This window comes from Micrasema longulum, unplaced genomic scaffold (assembly GCF_059751315.1).
Source record: "Micrasema longulum isolate JH-2025_06_02 unplaced genomic scaffold, ASM5975131v1 h1tg001767l, whole genome shotgun sequence".
Lineage (NCBI taxonomy): Eukaryota > Metazoa > Arthropoda > Insecta > Trichoptera > Brachycentridae > Micrasema > Micrasema longulum.
The window spans coordinates 212,829-240,465 of record NW_028278942.1 but is presented as its reverse complement, the minus strand read 5'-3'; the positions used below and the strand labels follow the sequence as shown (position 1 = coordinate 240,465).

The 27,637-nt window shown below is 30.5% G+C and overlaps 1 protein-coding gene across 1 annotated transcript in view; it reads right to left on the bottom strand.

Moving 5' to 3' along the window:
* LOC148274061 (lysophosphatidylcholine acyltransferase-like) overlaps window positions 1-27,637 on the bottom strand; it is a gene marked incomplete at its 3' end in the record, with an annotated part of 114,999 nt that overhangs the window by 50,955 nt on the left and 36,407 nt on the right. Inside the window, exon 2 of the mRNA XM_088237691.1 lies at window positions 16,114-16,259. Within this exon, the coding sequence (XP_088093817.1) occupies window positions 16,114-16,259 (146 nt within the window). The remainder of the gene's footprint in view (window positions 1-16,113; window positions 16,260-27,637) is intronic.

The following is a 27,637-nucleotide window of genomic DNA, read 5'->3' as shown; positions in this document are numbered from 1 at the left end:
GTTATCACGGGTATTTTGTTTGTTATCGTAAAATGGAATCAACTCTATCTTTCTCTAATTAATTGGAATATTATTGGACTTGCCCTTGAAGAAATTTACACAAAAACGGCTGGCGCAGCGCCATGAGTAAAGATAGTTGATTTGATTAATCAAATTTAGCTGAATAATAATTAAAGAGGCTTTGTAGCACTCTCCTCTGTAACTTGAAGTCAATCAAATTAAGGCTCAATTTACATATTATTATTTATATTTTTTGTAATGTCGAGCATAATTTTATATTATTTTTCACCTAGTTGAATGAGTAAAGAGAAACAAAACTTATTAAATAATAAAGTCAATAGATGCTGATATATTTATACATGGGTATTTTGGTGTAGATACTAGGGGCGAATCATGTTTAGAAGCGATTATGCGCAGCTTACCTATCTGACTATCCCATTTGACTATCCATAATAATGTTTTACGGTCACTTTATTCACAACAAATAATTAAAATTTCTTATAAATCATTGCCACAATTTGTATGTTTCTTCAAATATGAATAAAAATATTGATAAAGCGCGCCCAGCGCAGCGCCAGCAATGAGCCAAGGAACTAGCCGATTACTACAGCTTATTTCTTCATACAAATAAGTTTACTATATTTTAAATACCTTAAACCCAGTAGCGGGATTTTTCTCCGAGAGTTAACTTGCAGATTACACTAATTCTTTGAAGATTCTTGGAAAACGGCATTTCAAACATTTTTTCTTAAGGACTATTTTTCTTTGAGATTATACTTTTGACATATGACTCGCAACACATGTGGCGCTCGACGCGGCCGTTTTTGGCATGCTTCATTTCTAGAACAAATCGGCCAATTGACTGAATTATAAACTTTTAAATAAGTTATGCGTTAAATTAATGGACCTACACAATATAATATATCACGAAATTAAGTCGTTTGAGTTGATTTCATAGATGAGTGTTGTTGTGTCACACAGAACCACAGAAAAAAACGTAATTTATAGTTTTTATCCATTATATTATATAGGTACAAATAACTGATATTTTTTTATAACTTACTTAAATAAAATCACCGTTCGCCACTGGTAGATACATCCTTAATCCTTTCTCATAGAATTTTTTTCGAGCCCTGACACCATTCCTGCTGATTCTTACGTAAAATGTCTTTCAGAATCCGAATATACCCCAGTTTTACCTCATCACATTCTAAAAAGCCACAAGTAAATTTTGCTAATAATAATTAAGTTCGCGTTGTTTTAAAATAACTGGTTGGAAAAGGGTAAATAAATTGATTATAAAAACAAAATTAAAACCTTCTGTTTATCCAACCCGAATTGGTAAGTGAGCGATTAATTATTTAAACGATTCAGATAACATCTATTAATCAATCATATCAAATATCTTGTGAATGGTTTATTACAAAGACGATGAAAAAATGGAGAGTTGTTCAGATTAAATAGATTTTGCGATGAAGAGATCCATCGGAAGGAGAGAAAGCTATTAAGCTAAGCTAAGCTAAAGCTGTCTTTAAAAAAATACGTACATAGTTTATGGTTATCAAAATACGTCCAGTATAATAAATGTAATTGCGAATTCCTTCAAAATATATGTGAAGAATATAATACGTTCCCTCTTAACGTAAAATTTTTACTAGCCCAGAATGATTTGGATACTTATTTACTTCTGACTAAATTCTTAAGGACAAATAATAAAAATATTTGAATTTGTTAAATATTATTTGCATAATTTAATTAATAAGTCTAATTGAATGTCCCTCTTTACTTTTGGCCCAAAATTTCATTTTATGTTTACGTTTACTTTATACAGTAATAATATTTTATTGTCACATAACTCTTTCATACTGATTTTAACTACCTCACATTATATTATATTTTTTCGTAGGTATGGGTTTTTTTTTGTCGTTCACTGAAGCGTATATTCTTTAAATTTCTTATTCTTGTTTCTAAGAGCCAAAATCACTCGCAAACGAGTGGAGACGTAAAAAAAAATAAAAAAAATGCAATTATTCTTTCAATCAGGCCCAACTGGAATTGTCGCATTACGCAAATAAAGCAAAAGCTCTATTTTTTGTATGATTTCTTCCAGTATTTTCGAGTTTTATTTATTGATTGATGATTAGGGGCCGTATTGCTATCTTCATAATTTAACAAATATATTATATGACCTACCCTACCTAACAGCAACCAAATAACTCTTTAAACAAACTAAACAATTAAATGTAACTGAACGCTTTAAACTAGAATCCTTAAAATATATTCATAAATTAGCCACTGATGGAATTGTGACACTGTAAAACTGTAGTAAACATGAACACAATACGAGAATATCAGAAAAATATCATATACAACCTTTTAAAACGAGAAAAGGACAATCGAGACTAATAAACCATGGACTGAAATTATACAATAAACTACCAGACAAAAATAAACAAAAGACTCAGACAACCTTTACAAAAGATGTTAAAAATATTATTATTAACAGTAGAATGTGAATTTTAAATGTAAAAATATTTTCTCAAATGTATGTAACCCGTAAGGGTTTATCAATGAAAAATTTTAATTAAAAAAAGAAAAATGTGCTATTTTTTTTCTTTAATCATGATCAATTACAGGTTGCCGACAAACATACTTAGATTCTTCATACAAATATACACATGTTCGTACATAAACATCGATGTTAATTTATACTCTCTAGTTGCCTACCGATGAAGATAGCGTTTGTAATCGTTTGTAACCCCAACGGCGACGTTTGATGTCTATTTTCAGACTAAATAAATTACTTGCAAATTTCGGAGACAAATTTTAAATGAGTCGCCTATAATAATAATGATAATATTTGTCTGATTTATATAGCGACATTTTCGTGAAAAATCACCCCAAGGGCGCTTTACAACTTAATATGTAAACGTACACTCTAAAACTAAGCTAAAGTTACATTTCATATTTTCTTAATTGAGGGAAGGGAGATTTTATTTGAGATCTGAAATCTTATTATACGAATTATATAATTTATTAATTATATTAATTAATAAAGCTAGAATTGAGTGACTGCATCTGTCTTATAGATGACTGTTTCACACGTATTATTTATTTATTTTAGAGAAACATACAGCCAACAATGATTAAATTACATAGTAAAGATAAGGTTTAAAAACAGACAAGCAAAGTTTTGAAATTGAAATCATGCATATTCAATCATGGTACATTTTTTAATGTATGCGTGCGTATAAATATATATGTGAAAGGGTGTGTTTGTGTGAGAGTAAGTGTTCAGGTGAATGTAAGCATGTATTGTGCCAATCCTCTCGATCCGGTAAAATAAGGGTGGTCAGATACATGTATATTATAAGATTTTTTCGTTTTATTTCTTAATTTTCTACCGTGAAATTTTTGCTAAAATAATTCGAGTGAGGATTAGTCGGCCTCAGCCAATTAATGAATTTAATAATTTTAAAAAATACATTTTTTTTTTTGATAAGTTTAATAGTCTACTAACGAATTAGAAGTAAGTAAGGAAAATATAAAAAATTAAAGTGATTTTTACAGCATTCGAATACTGTAAGTTATTTTGATTTTATCGTCGTAAGAATTTTGATTCGAAAAAATTAAAACGGAAAACGAAATGTAACATTTTTTTAATACTCGTTTCCGAGCCGGTGTAGTCTGACGATTGGAAAATTTACAAAATAATTATGTCTATCAGACGCCACAACAACAGTAGACGTCAATCTTGTACATCGATTTGGTACTTTGACACTTATAAGACACTTATATAATTAATTATCGAATAATTAGATCTACACCAAGTGTTAGGAACAGCACATACTGTTCTAGGTGGAGAGAAAGCGTCCACAGGTGAGCCGTGCTTGGAGTCACAAAGTGATAAATTGTGATCAATATCCTGACGTGAAAAGTGGATTTTATAGACTCTTTTAATACTAAGCATTCCAATTAGAATTCTTCGACCTTGTTCTCACTTGGAATTGTCTCGATCCGCATCAAACGATCTTTCTCCACTGCCATAAAATATATAAAAGTGTTTTATAGCTGCAAATTTTAAAAGTTGACACGAAATAAAAAGAAAGAGGCGGATATTATTTATTGAGACTTAGATTTAGTCGATCTGAACATAATCAATAAAATTCAGAACATTAAAATGCCAGACAGATTAGACGCGATTGTAATTTATAGTTTTGACCATTGATAGGATCGTTTGAATTCTTAGCAGATTGAGTCATAAAGAGTAGAGGCGATAAGAGAAAATTGTTTTGATGTCAATGAAGAATAAAAGAGAGTGTCTTTGTACATGTTTTTAGTTCAAATAATAAAATGCATTGATGCACAAGCGTGTACATTTTTTTGCAGTACTACTTGAAATTAAAAAAATAAATTATCAAGATGACTCAGATGACATGGTTTTTTTACGGTTTCTAATTTTATAAGTTCATCTAGTAAAAGCAGAAATTTAAATTAATACATATACTTTAAGTTGTTCTTATGGCCACCATAGGGAGATAGCGGGTTTTGGAAATTCACGACGACTCATTTTTTCAAAGGATAAAACCTTAAAATGTATCATATTTTGAAAAATCAAATTTGAATAAGTCATAATAAATATTAAATATAATAAATAAATAATGTTAGTAATACGCAATCGTTTTTGGACTATGTTTTAATAAAAAAAACAAAGAAATGACATAAAACTTAATGTATATTTCAATAATTTATATAGCGCTATTATTGTGAAAATCTCCGGAAGGGCGCTGTACAATAAATAAATATCCCAGCGGGTCTTGCAGCTACAGAGCGCATAGACGGTTGGGATTATAGTTCCTCGTTTCCAATTATGATATTTCGAAGCTAGATTACAGCACGTCTTGCAGCTACGGAGCGCATGAACCATAAGAAATCTAGCCCCTATTTACATTTAATTATTTTTTATTTGACAATTAAGTTTAGAGTTTTTGTGATATTTTTAAATGAAATAAAAAACAAATTTATAAAAATAGAAGTTGGATTACAACAAGTCTTGCAGCTACTGACTGAGCGCATGGACGGTTGGAATTCTACACCCCATTTACTAAATTATAGTTTAACTAAAATAAAAATTCTTCATGAAGACAGAATAAGGGTAAATACATTTGATAATAATTTGGTAAGTTAAACGGCATTCATCATTACAATAATGTCGTTTATTTCTATAGTCAGATATGTTCTTGCGTGAAGAGGAAGATTGGACTGCAGATAACGTCCTATTTAACTACAGATTGTTACCTTATGACGAATTTTTTATAGACATTTACTTATTGGGTCTATCTTTTCCACTTAGTGTTCAGCATCTTCTTTCCTTGAACCCTGAACTGTTCTGTCCTGTGGTCAAACATTTTGAAAATATATAAAAATGTTTAAGACACGAAGTATTACAAACTAAATTAATTACGAAATAAAAATAATGTGCATGAAAATAAAATATATTATTTTTTATTATTTTATTGTTCAGTCCTGTTCTACTATAAGCTGTGTAATTGTGATCCGCTTGTTAAATACTGTCAACTCTTTCGTTAATAACTATTTCAACAATAAATTTGGTAAATGGAGGCATTTATCACCCAAAATTGGGGTGCTTTGCCGAGAGAAAAATTATTATCATGCCTGCATTTAAGGTTATATTTATTTAGCCATATCTGGCTTTCTATGCATTTAACGTTTAATTCATATTTTGGAATTCCATGCGTTAATAGTTATATACATATTTTACAAATTACTCAATGCCATATATATTTTATTTAATTTAATTTATTATATACGCTCAGAGGGATTTTACATGAAAGGTACCAAATTACAATTCAAGTGTTTCATTACATAAGTCAATATTATGTAGGTCTAATAAAATATGTACCTAATAAATATAAATATTTAATATTTGCGGAACATCGGATCCAACCGCATTTATTATTCGCAGGTCGATTCAAGTTTTTGGGATGAGAAATGCTCGCAAAGAAAATGAAGAAATAAAACATTTAAAAAACCTCGCATCTCTTTAACACGTTCCTCAACAGAGTCGATCATCTTCCGGAATGGACCGGTCTTAGATTTAAATGCGTATAAGAAAGAAGAATGACTAGACAGGTGCCACCGTTTTGTAGCAACAATTCACGGACATGTATACTTGTAATGCCGTATTAAACAGACTTTATGAACTCGGCAATAGTTATTCCCACGTATCTGATATATTTAGTGTAGGGTATTTTTCCTATAGAACAAACCTTTTGAACTTTTTCAAAGATGGGGAATGGTAATTATATTTATTTATTCATGCATTTCATAATATATACAGTGTTTTGTTCAGCTGTATGAAACAGTACTTATGATTTTCTTGTTGTATTACTGTATAATGTTTTATTATTTAATTTTGTTTTTTACATTTATTCTTGAATTGTTTAACATTTATACTGAATATGCTGTATAATTTTTAGGTTAATTTTTTAAATATAAATCTTGTATAATTTTCAGGTTGATTTTTTTTATAAATCTTGTTTAAAAAAATAAAATATTAAGCCAAATGTGTTAGTATTATAAATTTTAGTAAAAGGCAGATTTGCCGTTTATGTTGATAAAATAAAATAATAATAAATAAATAAAATAAGTAAATTGTAAAGAGCACTCTAATATTGAATGTATAAATTGAGAAGCATATTATTTGTTCATAAATAAAGATGTGAACTGATTTTTAGATCTTCATAAATTGTATTATTATTACAAATGGTTTTTATTTGTTGTAATTTTTAAAATATCATGTCTTTCGTTGCGGTATTTTTAAAGCTAAAAAGAGCCCTGGAAGATGGCAGAGTTGAAGAAACTTGAATGTTAGGCTGAATGAGGAATATTACACTGTGTGTAATGCGGCAACATAAACCAGCCAATGATAGGTTATAACCTGGTCTTATTAGACCTCTAATGCCTGAACTTCCATATTCCCTTTTCTAAAATGTTTTCCATCTCTGTTGTAATAATATGTTAAAATAATAAATATTATTGATGTTTTCACAATTTGCTGCGGTGTATTTAGATATTATACTCTTTTAGTTTACGTGGGTAGAGAAAAAAAACATAAGCAATGAGAACATGATGCTGTTGGTAAATTTTTCTAAAATACTTATATAAAATTGAATTAACACCGCACATTAAATTAATAAAAATGTATGCGAAACAATTGATGCATAATAAGAAGATAAGAAATCTTAAATAATTCTGACACGGCTTAATTTTAATAAGTTTTACCAACTAGTAAAACATATCAATTTATTATGTTCGTTATATATTCTAACTAGACCATTGTTGAAATCTTTTATGGTGTAGATTTTAATAGATACTTTTGTTTTGTGGATTTCAAGATTTTTTAATGTCTTAATTATGAGAATGAAGTAATCCAAAAAAACTAAATTTGTATTCTAAAAAAATCTTTCAAACTTAATATAAATTAGTATACTTTCACCCGATGTCCAAATACTTACTCAATAAGATGTGTGGTGAGATTTTTTAACCTGATATTAAAGACTAAAAGCAATTCTCGCAATGCGCGTACATTGTACAATTATTGAGTTGGCTTTCAAAATATTACATAAAACTGAAAACGTATTACATTCTACGGTACTGTAATTAAAGTAATGTCGCTATTGTTAAAATGAAGGGAATTGGTTTACTAGAGAAGAAATTATCTTCAGTGCAAAAAAGATAGTTCTTACTTACAGGTTACTGATAAATGGGTACTGGCAAAGTTTCGCTTTTGACCTAATAAAGCTCAACCGAAATCAAGTGAGGGTTATCACTAGAGCCCTTACAGGCAGTGGCGTGCGCTCCATATAAACACATAAGCAGTGCCTACCCTACTAGGAATTTTATTAAGACAATAACAAAAAGTAAAAATATACGATTTACTATTTGTAAAATTTGAAAAATGCGCCAAATATATTTCGGTTAAGTCGTATTTCGTTCCGATCAGCGCGCCGCTAACGGCAGAGGCATGAACTAAATATGCCTAATTTGTTTCATGTATAAGTGTTATATACATGATAAATGCGTGTGTGTGTGGTTTATTTTTCAGTTGTAATTACGCATGTATGGGCTAGTTTTAAGGCAGTGCTTTTTTTAGAAATTGTTTTAGAACGAAAAAACAAACACGTTACTGATATCTAGCGTTTTTTTCTATTATTATTTTACAAAAGACAGTCAAATATCAAATTTCAGATAAATAACCTTAAATTTATTTCTTTTTTACATTCGAGAATAGAGTCCATATTTATTTTGTTAATGAAAAAATTTAAATGAAGTTTTGTGAAACTTGTGATAGTGACGGAAATGTGTGTTTAATCAATGCATATATTTGGATTTAAAGCGTTCTGGCAGTTTTCACGATGATGTTACAAAATATTTAACAAAAGAAAGGCGCGTAATTTTGACATACAAATAAGTTGAAAAACGGAATTTATTATTTTAAAATTGTGAACAAAGTTATCGGCCACTTCATGTATTCAATACTTGGCTTGTAATATATAATATAAATTCAGCATTTATTTGGATATTCGATGTGGCTTAGGTAATTTCAACAAAAACTAAAAAGTCAACAACATAGTGATTCAAACTAATGTGACGAGTGAAGGAAACTGTTTGGTAAGATATATTACTTCAATAAAACGTACTTTTTTTTCTACTGCCTACCCTAGTTTAAAACTCTGTGCACGCGACTGCTTACAGGGCACTGCACATTAAACAAACACCTTATGAACCTTTCCGAATCTGCTAGATGTAGGTTCAGCAGTGCAGAAGAAGAAACACCTATACACATTTTTTGTGAATGTGATGCTTTACACCATAAAAGGAGCCTTATCCCCGGGGGACCCCTGGTTAAACCTGAGGATGTTAAAGAGCTCGCCCCCTACCATAGCTCGATACTTTACGGATTTGAGCTTGGAGGGGAAGATTTAGCATAATGTAAACTCTCGCATTCCACACAGTAGCCAGGCTCTTTATATACCTGGGCTTGGAGGGTGAGAAGTGAGAACTATTCGCGGGGACCCGTCACAATAGATCTTAACAGGTCGCAGCGACGTCAGGAGCTTGCATAGCACTGACCCCTACCACTAAGAATAAGAATAATAGTTACAGGTTCAGTTGGAAAGATTGTGATAAATTCAGACAGGAGTACAATTGATGATAATTAAGAGATGTATAATAGATAATTTTAAAAAAGGGTCATTAAGTGGTTTGGTCACATGGAATGAATAGATGACAAAAGAATGAATGGAGAAGTAGGATGAGGACAACCAAAAATAAATCGGGTTGTGGTCCTGTGGCTAGTGTCTCGGACTTACGGACCAATGGTCCGCGGTTCGAATCCCACTCTACTCCAACTTTATTTCCATTTTCTAATAGTGAGTTATTTACAACTCGTTGAAAATGGCCCTAAAAATGAAATATTTGAGTAAATCATAAGAACGCAAATATTTCTTTTTTATGAAAAAAAAAAAAAAAGCCGCGGCATGATCAGATACATCAAAATCTCAAGCCTGATCATGTCAAAATCCGTCTCAACCGAAGGGCATGTCTGACATTTTTCATACAAACGTATTCCAGTATTTACTTTCTGTATTATGGCACTAGAGATATATTTTTATGAACACTCTAGATATTCACCATTGGCGAGTCTAATGGCCATACCGTTTTTTTTTTTTTTTTTTATAGATTGTTTTTTATCATCATTATTTTTATAATTTTATATCATAACCATCCAAAAACCCTTAAAAGCGTCTTGTTTTATCAGTCGTCGTCGGATGAACGGAATACAAATATGATAACTATTTTGGGAAAAAGCAAAACGTATCGACACAGAAAATTTCGTTCGGATACTTTTCATTAAAAAAACCAGTTCAGTTTTGAGATTGAGAAGACGGAAATGCGAGACCTTTATTTTGTCGATTTAAGTTAGACATAATAAGTCCGACGTGCAGTTATCTTTTTCGCACAGTATTCGGGGAGCCATTTGCGGGAGAGTGACCTAAACTATATTGAAATAAAAATTCATCAAATCACTCTTTGTCGCATATCCTTTAAGGAGGAAATGTAGGCAGCCATTGTCTATACAAACGTATTCATCCCTAGATGTCGGCACCAGTGCAATAACTTTTTTAAAATTATAAATTAATATCCATTGCTGACATCTTGACATATCCATCCAAGGTGTGTTTTACAAAAAATAAGACGTATTTCATAGGAGCTAGGACTCTCCAGAAAGCGTTAAAATTGCCTAATAAAGCCGCCGCCGTATTATGACAAACTTTTAATGTGATAGCATTTTGAAATTAGTTTTGGGAAATACGAATACCGCATTCAACCAAACAAATTAAAGTAAGGTACGTTTTCATCACGAATGGACTAAATTCTTAATTGGAAAGTTGGATAATTCACTCAGTATACGATGCAACATCATAATGATTAGGGTTATAATAAAGCAAATGATCATATTTCGTAAGAATATATGTTTTTTTTTAAATAAAAAAATGCATTTCTGCATTTTTATGATTTACCTACCCAAACCTTTACCTACCTACCTTTTCTTTTATTTATTTCTTATTTTATTTAAATTTTTTAGATCTCAATTTTAATAGGTACTTTTAAATTTCTTATTATTTTTATTTTTTCTGTAGATATAAATTGAAATTTTCGATTGACTGTGTTTCATTTTTTATCTTGTTTTGATTACATTTATGAGCACACACTTTTATATATAAGTGTTGAATTTTTTTCTAATATTTAAAATATATTCGAGTGAATTGCTATTCTTTAATTTTAATTGTACTATTATACTCTATTGTCTTACGTAAAAAATAAAATATTTCTTTAAACTATTTTTATCTGTTCATTATTTTAATTTATTTTATGTTCATTATTTTAAACGTATACAGTATTATATATGTACTCTTTTTATTTGATTATTAATTAAAACTAATGTCTGAGCACCCGATGACAAACTATTATTGAATAGTTTATCGGGATAAAAAATATTTTAATACTGTGTTTTCTTTATAATGTATTAATATTGTAATAATGTGTATATTTTATTGAATAAAGACTATATAAAATAAAAAAAAACAATTTTGGATACCATTTCCTATGAGTTGTAAATAACTCATAATTAGAAAGTGGGACCCAAGTTGTGGTACAGTGGGGTTTAAATTTCGGACCTCTGATGTGTGAGTCCGAAAAACTAGCCACAAGACCTCAACCCGGATTCACGATAGCAATAGGTACTGCGATGCACTTAATCCCCTAAAAGTAGCTCGAAAAAGAATCCTTAAGACAATGTTAAAGTTTCCAATTGTCACCAGTTCGGTATATGTGTTCGAAACAGCGGCTGTTATGGACGTTCTTCGAATTTTTGGATTTTGAATTTTTTCATTGTATGGTCAATATTACCACTTATATATTGGATCTAAATCCTTTAACAGTCTTTCAAAAAATGTTCGGGACATCAAAATACTCAAAATTCAAGCAGAAAATAATAAATATTTTAATGGACAGAAATGCAATTGACCCGAAAAATATGGTCTCCGTATGATTCCTTTAATCCAGGCTACCTACGTTTAGTTGAGATTTGTAACAATATGTTTATATTTAAAATCAATTATTTTTTGTATATCTATGTAAAAAGTCTAAAAAAATTGATTGTGTAAAAACATAAATATATATATATATAGTATATGTTCATCACACTAAACTAAAATTGTAAAACGTCTTCCTCGACACGGGTTTTTCCAGTGAGGAATACGTTGTTGATTAAATTATATAATTTATTATTGTGAAATATTAAATAAACAAATACATAAAAATAAATGCCTTATGCACCATTTAATCGAGATAAGAGTAATGTGGAGGAGTTTTCGTAATTATCACCATCAATCTTTTAGCTGCGCAAAATGGTGCTTAGGCCTTTGCATTGCCTATAAAATAATATATATCTATAAATAAATATAATATGTATTCATGAAAAAATTTCAAATTTCTATAAGGAGCAAAACACTTAATCATCATCATACTTATGTTTGCACCCGATGGTGCATATAACACTACATTGGAACAAAAATGCAGCTAATCTCGATCATCTGTTACATTAAGGAGATGATCGGTCTTAAGCGACAGATACCAGTCCAGGGATAGTGAAAATTTACTGTCTTAAATCACCATTCAAATAAATATTTCAACCCTGCCACGAATTGAACCCCAGACCTCAAGCAAGGTAGGCGAATCTGCTAACAACGACACTAAAAGATGGCCTTATCCGCACTCGATTTCCTTTTACAGGATTTTCACCTGAGAGTAGCTTTTGGCTCGTAAACGCTCGTTCAAAGCACTGGTTCTATTTTACACATACTGTACTGTATTCATTATCTGTATTCATTAACTGTATTCATTATCCCCCTGAACTAATAATGAAAAATATAGAGGTTAAAAAATAAACGGAATAACTTTTTTCCTTTTATTCACCACAAGCCAGGAGGCCCAATAACAGTTGTGAATCTCAGCACAGAACACCCAGGCTTGAGAAAAATCACATTTATTTTTTCCGTTCTCACCGAAAATCGAACCCGGAACCTTCCGGGCGTGAGTGAAGCGTCTTAACCACTGCACCACGGAGGCCGCCTATATATTCAATAATGTGTATGGGTCGATTAATACACATAAAGTATCAAGGATAATTTATTCTAAAACATAAATTATGCGAGGGCTTTTACACAAAAATCTTCACAGAAAAAAAACTAAAGAAGAAACGCGGTCTTACCTTCCTTCATACAAATGTATTCCCGTATTTTCTCCCTGAATTATGGCACTAGAGGAGTGATTTTTAGATGAATTGTTTCTTATGGGAGTTAAGACCATCCAAAAACCCACAAAACCGCCCAGTTTTATCTGCCGTCTTCGGACGTAACGGTAAACAAACAAAAAAAATCATTTTGAAAAACGGAATAGGAAGTGACGCAAAAAAAAACATTTTAATATTCTTTCTCAAAAAGAAAAAAAAATCGGGTCAGTTTTGGGTGGCGGAAAACGAGACAGCGAAACCTCGATTTTAGTTAGGTATAATCAGTCCGACGTGCAGGTGTTAGAAATATTCGAAAAGCTTATTGTGTTCTAATTTCTTGCGAGTCGTTATTTGTTATGTAATATTACGCAAGTGAATGCAATTCTACACGATGCTGCATTTATATTGGATTCAAACGATGTGAACTTTCTATCGAAGAAAGTGGGTCAATTTAAATGCAGGAAGAGCGAAAGAAACCTTCGCTAGATATAACACTTGGATAAAGCAATAAAATAAGTCAATAAAAAAAAGAATCATTCTAGATTCAATAAGATTTAACCTCAATTTATATCAATAATCTATATACTATTCGAATTGACGCACTATTTATACACGATTAAATCAGGAAGACAAAATAATGATAAGGTGCAAAGATATAAATTTTCGTTTTATACAAATTTACTGATTGGAGATTCATTTATTTTAGTTATTAGGGAAAACAATGGCAATAAAATATATATATTTTTAATTTATTCATTATGCTATAAGAAACTTTACGGTTTATAATGAGGAAGTTAAGTGTTTTCTTTAAAAAAAATGATTGTCAATAGACTATTTAGCTAAACCAATTTTTATAAAAAAAAAATTTATACATCGTATTATAAGCGCAATGATTCTTTAAAGTTTTGTTTTTCTGAAATAACTCCGCGTGTGACGGCAGTGGTTCTCCTCTGTCAGTTCTCCCGATTGGTTCGTTTAAGGCAAGCAAACCGGATATCGTTCACAGCTTTCACATCATTGGTTGGTTCATATAAACCAGTGACGTCGTTCAAAATAGTGCGTTTTTATGAAAATATTTTGTATATTTTTTTTCGTATATTTTCAAGAAACTGCAGCACAATTGTATAATATTTACCGCGCGCATGAAAACGTATTTTGTATTTAATTTCCCGTAGGGCTGAAGTTCCTCATTGTACATCATCACATAAGTTTGTTGGTTTTCATCAGATTTTTTAGTTCTTTTTTGAATTTCGGTGACGTCATTGTTTTTTTTATTTTTTAAAGGAATAACCCGCTAAGTCTTTATTTTAAAGGCTTGTCAGCAGGTAAGAAAAAGAGGATATGGAAGGAAGCAATGAAAAATACACCACAACACCCAGACCAATTGATAAAGTAAATCTTTCTTGAATTTCTTTCTTGCAACTGGCGGGAATCGAACCCGCGACGCCAGTCTCACAGTTAGCCGTCTAACCAACTGCGCCACGGCGCCTGTCTTGATATTTGCCAGTTTTGATATTTGCGAGACAAATTATTGTTCATTTTTAGTCCATTGTTTATAAGTCGGGATTAATCTGTTCTTGTTTTAGCTGTTTATATGTGGTAGTGTTGTGATCTTCTCGTGATGTGATTGTGTATGTCAGTTACTCTTGTCAGCGGGATTTCATCGTCTTCAATGAGTCCTTGTGTTATTTTGTGGATTAGTTTAAGTATTTCTAGTTTATCAGGCCGTCTATGTCAAGGTGTTTTATTTTTTTTGTAGAGTTCTATGGTCGGCGTAAGGTCTAAAGTATATGTGTTTTTAAGTATTTCGTTTTGCTGCCTTTGTAGTCTTTGTATTGTAGTTGAGTTCGCTTTGTTCATATCCTTGGTACATTTGGGTTTTTTCTTTTTAATAAAACATTACAAGTAAGCCAACAATGAAGTAAATAAAGTGATCCGCGAAAATACAATAAAAAAAATCCAGTGAAATTACAAAAGAATGTAGATGAACTACTAAAAATAATTATCTGTATGTGTGCAAGGGTATATATGGTTGTGGGGTTTGGTTTTGGTGTGTGAGGGTGAGAGAGGGTGGGAAGGAGGGTGGGTTTGGAAGTGTACGTGTGTTTCATATGAGTAAATACATAAGAAATTATAAGGCAAAAAAACTAGAGAGAAATACATGTTCAAAAAAAAAATTGAGAGCTCTCATTTTGAATGTAGATTTACTAGAGTTGAAATATATATATTGTTTAACTATTTATTGCCCTACTTTAAACCGAAACAAAACACTTAACTGTTTGTGCTTTTTATATTATAACCTCAACGTTTCTAGCCTAGAAGCTTAAAATAATGATTAAGCATGCTTATCCAATTCATCCCACCATCACCAATTATATTACATTTATAAACATTATTCATATTTTGATAAATATTCTGATTACAGTAATGTTATATACATTTAGTTTTTATAAGTCAGTCAACCTATTTCTAAACTAACATTTGATAAACGTTAACAATGCACAATTTGCATTTTAAAAGCATTGACTGAATAAAAAAACGATTTTAAAGACACCCTTACAAATAATTAGGTATGAAAATACATACCTAAGTGTCTACGTTAATTAGTTTGTATTAAATTTTAACGTATAAAAGTGTAAATTTATTTATTTATGTTATCAACAGTATTACAGGACAGTGTTTTTATATTATTGTGTATATAAAAATTCGCACATAAGAAAAACAAAATTAAGTAGGTTGGCTGCATATAACTGTGAGTGTAAACCTTTTTAAACACAAAATATCCAATCTATTATATGTAAAAAATGCTGTTTATAAATATAAATTGGACTAAGTATAATTATGTTAATGTGAGATAGCGGGCAACCACAGTTACATCAATTTTATATCGGAATATATTTATATAATTCTGCGTATAATCTAAGTACATGTAAAAATATTTGTTCTTTCGTAATGTAACAACTTAGCCTAACCTAAACTGTATGCATTTTTGTTTGTTTATGTTTTGCATTGAATAAATGTTTTTAAAAACGCGTGAAAAAAACTGAATACAGCAAGTAAAACTTAAAAGAAAGCAAAAATGTTTAAAAATATAAAAAAAAACTTTTTTTGTTCAAAAGACAATATTAGTTCCTAGATCATTCTGCCCATCGATGGGTGTTACAAAACAAAGTCAGAAATAGGCCGACTATGCTCATGCCAGTTAGTGATGCTAAAGAGAATTGATATTTTACCTTCTCCATCCTGTCATGGGCTCACTGCGCAGGTCATGTTCGCTCAATCCATATAGGCCGATGCAGGCCAGGAACCAAGCTGTCACCAGGAGCCAGCAGATCACCATCACCCGGAAAGGCAACAGGACTACTGTGAAGATGGCCGTCTGCAGAATAAAGAAAAAAGAAAGTTAAACAAATGACTAATTTGATAACAGACAGCAATACTCAATGAAGGCTGGAGTGGTCATTCCCACTAAGAGAGACGCACAACCACCAGATTCTCATCGTTATAAGACGCTGAGTTCTAATAGCGATCTGATGTCTCGACAAATAGTTAAAAGCTCTTTCTCTCAAAGTAACAGAGACAATACTCCTACATAGGATAAACAATAATATAATCATATAATGCCACAGCTGTGGAAATACTGTAAGAGTCTCGAGCCAAAAAGGTTACTGATTGCTTTCCTAAGTGAAATTGGTTACGGAGAGTCTAATGATGATAGCTGATACGGCCAGCTGATATGGACAATACATGTTCTTGTTTGAATTATATTTTAAATGGCTTAATTTTTAAAATTCTTTATCATTTTAATTATGGAACCGAATTTAAAATTCTTGATCATTTTAATAAGGGAACCGAATTTCTTTGTTTTTTAAAAACTATATAAAATGTATACATAGTAGGGCCTGCCATCCAATTATATGTATTCACTAAATAATACTTAAATAAAGCGACGACGGCTTGAAGTTTAAACTATATAAATAATAAATATACTTCATATTAAAATAAGATAAATATGGACAAAACAAGGAGATAGTGGAAAGGAAAGAAATTGATAAGGAGTGGTAAAGGATGATTAAATGAAAGTAAGAGTGAAAAATTGCATTTGATTTAATGATTAAATGAATTATGAATGAAGAGCATGAATCAAGCCTATTAATTCTCTTCTGTACATATTGTATGGAGTGTTAAATATATCAAGACGATTAAATTTTTCGTTAAATGTTTTTACATACATATACCTTAATTGACACCTCCTACGTATAATGTCGTAACCCACAAAATGTGATTTTACAGGAGAACGATTTAAAAATATTTTTGTCCAGTTTAAGTCTAAATATTGACCGATTTTGAAATAAAATGGTATGCATATTCATTTTTACATAATTTTTAATGAAAGCTTACAAAAATCATAAAATATTTTGCGGTTTTTGTAAAAATGCACATGCGATATTATAGTTAATTTAACTTACAGAAAAGACGTGAAGTAAAATATAGTATGAATGACATATAACATTTTAGACAAGAATTAATTTGAAAAAAATATTGTATGAGTAACATACAATAATTATTTGATACTCATAAACGATGTATATAATCGTAAGAAGCACTAATGATAATATTCTGTACATTATAACAAACATGAAATATTAATACAAAATTTTTTTTTTCTTCGTCGGAACTAAAAATATAGACGAAATACAATAAAAAATTAAAATCAACCATTTGTGGGTTACGGATATTATGCGTAGGAGGGGTCGATATATTTATGTATTAGAAACATACTGTTGTGTTTTTGGCTAGTAAAAATAAGTATTTTTGACTGTCTTAGAACAGTTTTACTGGCCCTAGTTAAAGTATCATTATATTGAGGATATAATTTTATGTATGTACATTAAGATAAATGAAATTCTTAAAGCTAATAAAGTAACTAAATAAAGCACGAATAAATAAATAAATTACGTTTTAAAAATCATCTTGTTTCAAATGCGAACGACATAGGTGACTATAATTGGATAATAAATAGCGATTCGGAATGTTGATGTGCGGTGAAAGTAGACGTATATTATTGTTATAATGATCTCTTGAAGGGAACTAAGTATACCAAATTTCAACCAATCAACCGTAAGATTTAAAGGTAAACAGTAAAACGTTATATTTTTATTAGATGTTACTCTTTTCTCGGTTACCTACTTACATATTATTATTTTATTTTCTAATACAATGTTTTACGTTCCCGTGTTTTGAAATCCCCGAACATGGAAACAAGTTCAAAGATGATGTGTTTTGGGATAAAAAACTTAGTGGATTTTTATTTTATTTTATTTATTTAACTTTTTGTATTTTACGCTTTTGTATAACTTTTTTTATGTTATTTGTACATTGGCGGGCTTATTGCCAAATGGCAATTTCTTCCAACCAACCAATAAAATAAAAGTTTTATTTTTATAATTTAAGTTACAGAACATATTCAATAAAAAAAAAGATTAAAAAGAACAAGATATATAAAAATAGAAATAAACGTATTTGTTTATAAATTACCTTAAATCAATTGGGAAAAAGGAAAAAAGAGGAAAAAGGAAAGGAGGAGAAATTAAGGAAGAGAAAGGAGATGTTTCTTCAGACGTGATTTAAACTGAGAGATAATGTAGCAACATCTTTGATGGTGGATAGGAGATGATTCCACAGTCGAGCTGCATGGACACTATATGAGTTAGAGATTGTGGATGGGTATTAAGAGAGTGCCTTGAGAATTAGAACGAAGAGGTAAACCATGAACTGATAAGCGTTGAAATTTTTCAGGCAGGTATGTAGGAGCGTTAGGACTATGAGGTACATTGAACAGAAGTGAGTTTATTAGTTGTAAAATTCATTCAACTTCTACAATGTTTGTATTTTTTTATATACAGAATAATATTCCCTCACTGTCCCATGCCGAGGGAAACATTTAACAACAAGTGAAACATCCCTTAAATGAGTTATTTAACAAAGTTATCATAATAAGAAAATAAAAACGCCATCAATCTAACTAACTTAATTATCATCTTAAACATAATAAGCAATATAAACTAGAATAATCATAAAAAACATGACAAATTCATCTATACTTGTAGACCAAATTTCATAAACAGGACACAATTTTTTACCTATTTTGCTTGTTACACTCATCGATCCGTGCGCAACCCACCTCCACTATCCATTTCTTAATAGGAATTTTATATTATGATTATTTAGTAATTGTCCTTATAGACAATGGAAGTAGATTGTACACTTTAACCGAGTAGTAGGCCAATCCTCTTTGACCGAAGGTTGTATGCATTTTTAATTGTTTTTGCAGCATCAGGGTGGAGTATCTAGTTATTCTTGTATTTGTGAAATGAGTTATGGAAGGTAGATAATAATGTTTGTGTTTTAAAACAGAGGTTTATGCCAAATAAAGTCTATAAATAACAGTTCTAATAATATTCCAAAAATTACCTATTTATTTTTTATATAAACGGCCTAAGCCAATTACAACAGTTATACAAAGAAACATATGTACAAGAAACTGAACAAAAAGAACATTAAACTATGTAGCAAAGACAAACAAGGGCAATAAAAAAATGGTATAAAATATATTAAAGATCATGATTAGCATACACGATTTCGAGATAAGCTATGTCAACGTTTTAATAGCGAAGAGATCGACGAAAAGCGGGAAGATAAATCTCAAAGAATTTCGAGTATATCATAATATCATGTTATGAAAATATTAAGTACTTTTTTATAATTTTTAAATATATATTTGAACCCCTGTATTTAGTAGCCTTACGTGTCATGTACAAGACTAAGGTACTCGGAAAAAATCGTTTTTGTTTGTCTTCGAAATGGGATGTTCGATAACTGATTTTGGTTTATTACCTTTATGAGTCCAATCACCATTGCTGTAAAGTTCAAGAACAATGGCGCGTGATAACTACTTTAAACTACAGTGTGGATATCTGTTAAGGATATTCCATCTTTCCTGCATTCTGCTTCAAGATTATGGCGTTGTAAACTTAAAAATGGGCACTGAAATAACAGATGTTCGATACTCTGAAATATCATCGCATGGACAATATTCATCATTCCTTAATTTAAACCTATATAGATAACTCCTCATAGCTCCGTGTCCGGCAGCTATGAGGAGTTACAACAGCATTTTTAAACGATACATTCTATTTAAATCCTGTTTGAAAGATCAAAAGTGAAAAATAATCAAGTAACCAATCGAATCAGTAAGCCGGTTTTTATTTTATTGCAAAATCGAGGCGCCAAAGATATTCCCCGTTCAAAGAAATTATAAAGAAAGGCCCTAAAGCCCAGTAATAACCGGATTTTCGTTTCTTTGTGGGTTCCGAGTCCGATTTCCGGCAAACCAATTTATTTTCACCTGTTTAGGCACTGTAATAAATGAGTTTTGTGGCATAAAAGCAATTTATATATTACGCGGTATCGTCTAAGCAGGCATTTATGTTTATTATTTAATTATGTACGAGTATTAACAATTTACCCACACGCTAAATCAATTAACTACGTAGGTACTGCTACTACCATCACGCTTTTTTCCCTTAGGCAGAGAGTAAAAATATTATTATACCCACTATGCTTAGGTGAAAAAGCTCGATTAACAAATAAACAAAAATTAATAAAATAAAGAAACATTCTACAGAATAGGGAAAAATCTCTTTTTTTAAAGTAACAAAGGTCTATGAAATAATGTCCAGTAAAAAAAAATTTTTGCTAATTATTAGTAGCATATAACATATTTTTAAATCTGTAGTTTCGAATTCCCGCAAAAACGGACATTCCATTGGCCGCGCCCCTAATACGTCACGATTCATGTTTATTTGTTCCCGCCCATTCAAATTTGTTTAGAACATTGTCACGAATCTTGACGTCACAACTGTCAAGGCCAGACATGTTGCGTTTTTCTAGCAACGTATTTTTATTAAATTTCTTTTTTGTATTTATGTATGAAAATGTTTCTCCACAATATCCATATTGATTTCGAAAATACAATTAATTATTCTACATCCATTTCATATATTTCAATCGGTATTCGTAGTATGTGATATTTCCGTATTGCTGCGAGTGGCGGTAGCAAATTTTAGAGATTTAGATAAAAGTTATAAATAAGCTTTTTACCACATTTTATTTTTATTCAACGAATATTTTGTGAACTAATATTTTGTGTTTTCTTTCTTATTTAAAAATTTTCGAACGAGTGTATATTTGATTATTTATATGGCAATCAAAGTTGTGTATTGAATACAATGTAAAAATGTGACTACGGTGTATGTATTCTGATACTCCTTCTAAAAAAAAAAAACAAGCAAATAGGTTCAGTTTTCGAGTGCGGCAAACGGGACAGCGAAACGTCGATTGAAGATAGGCAAAATTAGTCCGACATGCAGTTTTCTTTTTCGCACAGTACCAGGGAGTCATTTGCGAGAGAGTGAAGAAAAAACAATGTTTAAATACTTATTCATCAGAATTCCCAGACATTGCCATTCTCTTAAGACGTTTTTTCGTGCACAAGGAACGACCACATTGACGAAAGTATAATTTAGTTATATAATTATTTTGGATATAATGGATATAATTCAGTCCTCTTGGACTGATATCCGAAAATTCAATAAAGGGAAATAAACACTAAAGTGTAATAAATACACAAGATATTTCTATACTAGCTTTATTTAAGATATAGTAAATATTATGTTACTATTAATACCAACATATTACAACAGAGATGAAGAACATTTTAGAGAAGGTATTATAGAAGTCTAGTCATCTACAGGGCTAATGATCTGTCATTGGCTGGTTTAAGTGGCCACTTTACACACTGTGCAACATTCACCAGCTGAAATAATTAAATTAGATGAATCTCACGCGCATAAATAAATTTCAGCTCTTTAACTTCACAAACATCAACAAATGAAATAATTGAAGAAATATAGATGTTAAAATTTGGGCAGAATGGTGAATGTTACACAGTGTGTAAAGTGGCTACATAAATCAGCCAATGACAGGTCATAAGCCCTGTAGATGCCTAGACTTCTATATTACCTTATAAAAAATGTTCTTCATCTCTGTTGTAATATGTTAATATTAACAGCTCCCCAGGGAGTTAAATCCAGTCCTTGTCTACAAAGATTTGGACAAACTCAAAATATTGTTACCATTAGTAATTTTAAAAACAAGATCAAATCACAAGATTTATATTTTTTTTAATATATTGTTTTGTTTTTTTTATAAACATAATAGGTAAAAAAAAGTTTAAAAAAAAAATATTTACGTAGCAATGAAATACATATTAATAGTAAGAACAGTAAACAAAAAATCCATATACATACAAATATTTATGAAAGAAAGAGATACAAGGAAGGCAAACACCTACGAATTGAAATGGTATCTATTACACGCTTGTGACGTGCCATTTTGATTATACGTCATTGAAAATAAAATATCGATTGTTTTATTTATCAAAAAAGTTTTATATTTTTTTACATTTTATACTTAAAGTTTCTACCTCTCTAATGAAGTAACATGCTCGTGGTTAGAGGAGTTGGTTTTACAATTGATGTATATTACCGATTTTAATAAAAGTATTTATAATTTTAAAAGCATAAACAAGTATATATTCTATAACAAAAAACTATGAATACAGCATGAAACTTAGGATGCAGTGTTGCATTAAAAACTTAAACAAAAGACGAATATTTGTTACAAGTTGGTACCATTGACATGGGCTCGAAAACAAAGTTTTCGTAAAATGAAATTAACCTTCGTTAAATCATAAATCTTTTTGCTTCAGTAAAAAGTGCCGGAGCAAGAAATTTATTTGTTTGAGTAATAAGTTAATTTATTGCACTGGAAAAATATTTTCCGCTAAGCAATGCTTAAAGTACGAGTAATAAACGAATTGTAAAATGATAGCGAAAAAAGCTGAAACCGTTAACGAAATACCGTGATCAACCAACCAATGTAAATAAAATATAAAAAAATGGACGATTTCGATTTATCAAATAAATATCAGCCCTCGATTACAAGGAGAGAAAATCACACAAGTTCGAAGCAAAATTTGACTCAATGAATATTGTTTTATGCAATTTTTAAAATAAATTTGTATGCCATAAATTATTTATATTTCTTCATTTATGTATGTTTTGATGTGAAATAATGATTTTGTTTAAAAAGATAGCCACGAACCAAAAAGCGCTAAACATAAACAAATCTCAATGCCTGAAAACCGGATGAATCTCACCCACGTGATAAAGGTTTCAGCTCTTTTACTTCACAAAAGTCAACAGATAGAGAAGTTGAGGAAATGTGGATGTTCAAACATGGGCTGAATGGTGAATGTTACAGTGTGTAAAATGGCCACTTAAACCAGCCAATGACAGGTCATAAGCCCTGTAAATGCCAGGACTTCCATATTCCCTTCTCAAAAATGTTTTCCCTCTCTGTTGAAATAAATTTAAATATAAACAAATTTACGCATTAAATTTATGCTTTTTATTTCATTGTGTATTGTATCTAACATTTATTTTAAAGAACTTGCAAGGTTCAACAATAAAAACGCTTAATTATAGGTGTCTCGAAGTGACTTTAAATTTATTCAAATAAATATCGGTTTACGTTTCGGCTAAAAAAAATTGTTTCGGTTGGTCACTAGTGAAATCCGTTGTCAAATTCAGAAAAGTTAGAACATGTCCTATTTCCAGTAGCCTTCGTCAACTATGAATACTTAATTTTTTTACTGACAAATTTCATACAAAATTTCCAATTTTTGGATAGAGCGTTCGACAATAATGTATTATAAAAATGTAATTGTCTACGCAGTAACATCTGGCGAGTGTTTAAACTCATTTACCATAAAATCTGCATTCTATACAATCTGATGGTTTTAATTTAGATCGCAAAAACCTAATTAAAACAGTAACATTAATAACAGTAACATTTTCATAAGTTATATTAATTAAAGCATGAGATCGAGGATTGATTAAACAATCTGCCATTTATAAAAATATCATAAAGGTGTTTTAAAAAGAAAATAGGAATTTAAAAAAAGTTTTATTTTATGGAATACTGTATATTGGTATATGTTCATTCTGTCAACTGTTAAATTTAAAAACAATATTTTTTTTTGCATTTCGCAATACATTATTTATGCTTCAATTATGCGTGCAGTTGCAATATTGTGATATTGTCCCAAAATGAGTATTAATTATAATAACTTCAATTTAGATTTTGGGATACATCAAGGAACAGTAATTGGACCTATTTTATTTATTGTATATGTTAAAGATATTTTTAATAAACAGAATATGAATGGTGATATAATTTCATATGCTGCTGACACCGTACTCATTATAAGGGGATCTCCATGGGATGAAGTAAATTTGAAATCAAATATAGATATTAATACATGGAAAGAATGGTTAGATGACAATATTTTGTCGCTGAATACTTAATAAAAATATTTCATCACTTTTACATTGAAATAACAAGTTATACCTCCTATAAATATTTGTATCCACACTACAAAATGCAATGAAGGATTTCAGTTTCATTGTTATTGCCTCCAAATCATTGAAAACATAACATAACTATTTATGAATAATAATTTATAAAAATATAAAATAGAAGGAGCAAATAAATAATATTATAAACAGAATGAGAAAACTTATATACGCATTCATAAGATTAAAAAACATTTTAACTATCGAAAAATAAAAAACTAATTTACTTCGCATTAGCCCAATCCATATTACAGTACGAAATAATCGGATGGGGTGGTGCTCCTAAAACAAATATTTTACCGGTCGAATAAATACTGCTTTTCCCATTGTTCAATTATTTAAAAAAATAGGGTTCGAGATTATTGAGTTCATTATGTAAAATCGTTATTTAAAAATAATTGTTTCCTTCAAACCCATAAAGACAACATAAATAGTAGTGTTTTTACGTCTCAAAACGTAAGTACGCGACCTAGAACAACTGGTAACATCTCAATCCCAAAATCAAAATCAACTACAGCACTACATAATTTTACCTTTATTTATATTTTTCTTTAATGAAGTTAACAAAGGAAATAAAAATTGTAGCCAGGAATACAAATTATTTATGAAAAAAGTGATAGTATAAGTTATATTTATAATTATTTTTTGTATAGCATTGATTGAAAACACCAGTTTTTTTTTTGTAATTTATATGTTATACTAAAAAAAATATTCATTAAACATAAAATAAACAAGTCACTCTCCACTATTTACACAAGAATTGTTTTTTCTTTTACGTAATGGGAAACGTTAATGTAAAAATATGTATTGAATTTATATAAAAATTGTATTTAGTAGTAATATTGCATACTTATATTTTTTATCTGAATAAATCGAAAAAAAAAACGCATTGGGAGTATTATAAATTGTATGGATAGACATAAATACGTATTAAAATTTAATTTTGAATAAAAAATCTTCTGTGGATTCAAAATAATCGGTAGTAAAATAATCTTCGATTTGTGTTTGTCTGATTTTTTAAAACATGTTCAGGGCGAGACAGATTTCCAGTTATCGGGTACCGTTTCTGAGAATGGGTCCTGAAAAAATAGGTCAATCGGACAAGATACAATTAATAATGAGTTGGAAACAAATTGTAAACATGTTACTAAAAACTATTTCGTCAGACTATTCTTTTATAAAATACGCTTTCTCTTGGTTCGTTACAACACTTTTACCGATGTATTTAATTGCAGGTATCAATCGTTCGAATGAGTTGACGTTAAAATGTTAAATTAAAATACTAAATATAAACAACAGCGAGAAACATTCTTCTTCTTCTTTGTCTTCTTGTAGATCTGACGATCTGCACTACTTAGACTACTCAGTCTCCCGTGATGAGGCCCAACTATCCTTCCATCGCTTAGGGGGTCTTCGAGGTGGGCGCCGCCCGGAAGGCAATTATTTGGCTGCTATGGACACCAGTCTATAGCTGCTCATTTTATTTATGTGGTCTCTCCAGAATCTTCTACGGGATCTGCTCCAGTGCACTTTATCTTCGATTTCGCACGTTTCCGTTTAAAGTCATTTCTGACCCGGCCGCGCAGAGCGTTTCCGGTGATCGATCTGAGGACACTCATCTCTGATGCTCTTAGCAGGTTCTTCGTTCTCGTGGTGTCCGCTCGTGTTTCTACGGAATATGTCAAGATGGGTCTCACACGTGTCTTACAAACTCTAACTTTGCTGTCAATTTGCATATTTTTATTTTTCCATATTACCTATTTTAGACATTCTGACACTTGAGAGGCTTTGTTGACTTGATCTCGGACTTCGTTGTAATAATCATTATGGCTGGATATTTCAATTCCTAAATATCTGAAGCTTGCGACTTGTTCTATTGATTCATTATCAATAATTAGTTTAAACTATTTAGGTTGTCTCACTTTAACAAAATTTTTGTTTTAGAAACTGAGAAAGAGATATTGAACCTTTCTGATACAAGATGGAATTTATTTATTTACAACCACTATTGCCGCACCATCTTCATAACATACTAGATTGATGACTTTGTTGTCCATTTTGTAACTCAGTACCAAGCCGGCTACTTCTTTTATGATTTCATCCATTATGAGGTTGAAAAACTTTACCAATGCCGGTCTCAAGCCCGGATGAAAAAGAACAGTGCTCACAGACCAGAACACCCAAAGTCTCTTAAAACATTTAAATATAAAAACAAGATTACTCTTCAACAAAGGAAACTTAAATACATTTATGCAAGCAAATATTATAATTAATTCATAAAAACACATTCTTCATATTTTTATCAGATTAAGATGTGTTTTAGTTAATTTTTGTTAATGACTAACATACGTCAAAAGGTATATGGCTGTAATATTAACCTATGGCAAAAGATATATGGCTGTAATACTAACCTATTTCATGATTTGATCGAGCTCATAATTTAAATGAATTTATTGTATTTTTATGCCAGTCAGCAAAGCTTTACAGCAGAGCGAAACAGATGCGAATCGTGGCACCTCACTAGGGCCCAAAACAGCAAAATTCCGAGTTTTGAAAAAAGTCGTCTCAGAAGAAGAACACCCAAGTTTCTCTTCTGTGCTTCCTACTTCCGCGAATCTCACCCACGTGATAAAGGTTTCAGCTCTTTTACTTCACAAAAGTCAACAGATGGAAGAGTTGAGGAAATGTGGATGTTCAAACATGGGCAGAGTGGTGAATGTTACACAGTGTGTAAAGTGGCCACTTAAACCAGCCAATGACAGGTCATAAGCCCTGTAAATGGCTAGACTTACATATTCCCTTCTCAAAAGTTTTTTCTCTCTCTGTTGAAATAAATTTAAATTCTGCGAAAGAATTTAAATCAAGATGGTTACTTCGAAAAATACGCACGAATATAAAATGAATAATCATTATTATTTTTTTATTTACTAAATAAAATATTTTATATACAACGGTAATTTTAGAGTTTTCCTCACAGGGGAAACCTGTTCTGAGGAGGACTGTACAATTTTATAAGTTCTTTGTTCCCGGCGACAATAATTCACATTGTTTTCGATAATAGTACATATTGTTAGTATGTTAATAGGTCAAAGGTTAATTACTTCATATTTCAGTTAAATATATTATTGTAAGTTGTAAACCACAAAAAAAAATAGATTCTAAAATATTCACATATATTTTATATTATATTTTACACAATCAAATGTTTTTTTTGTTT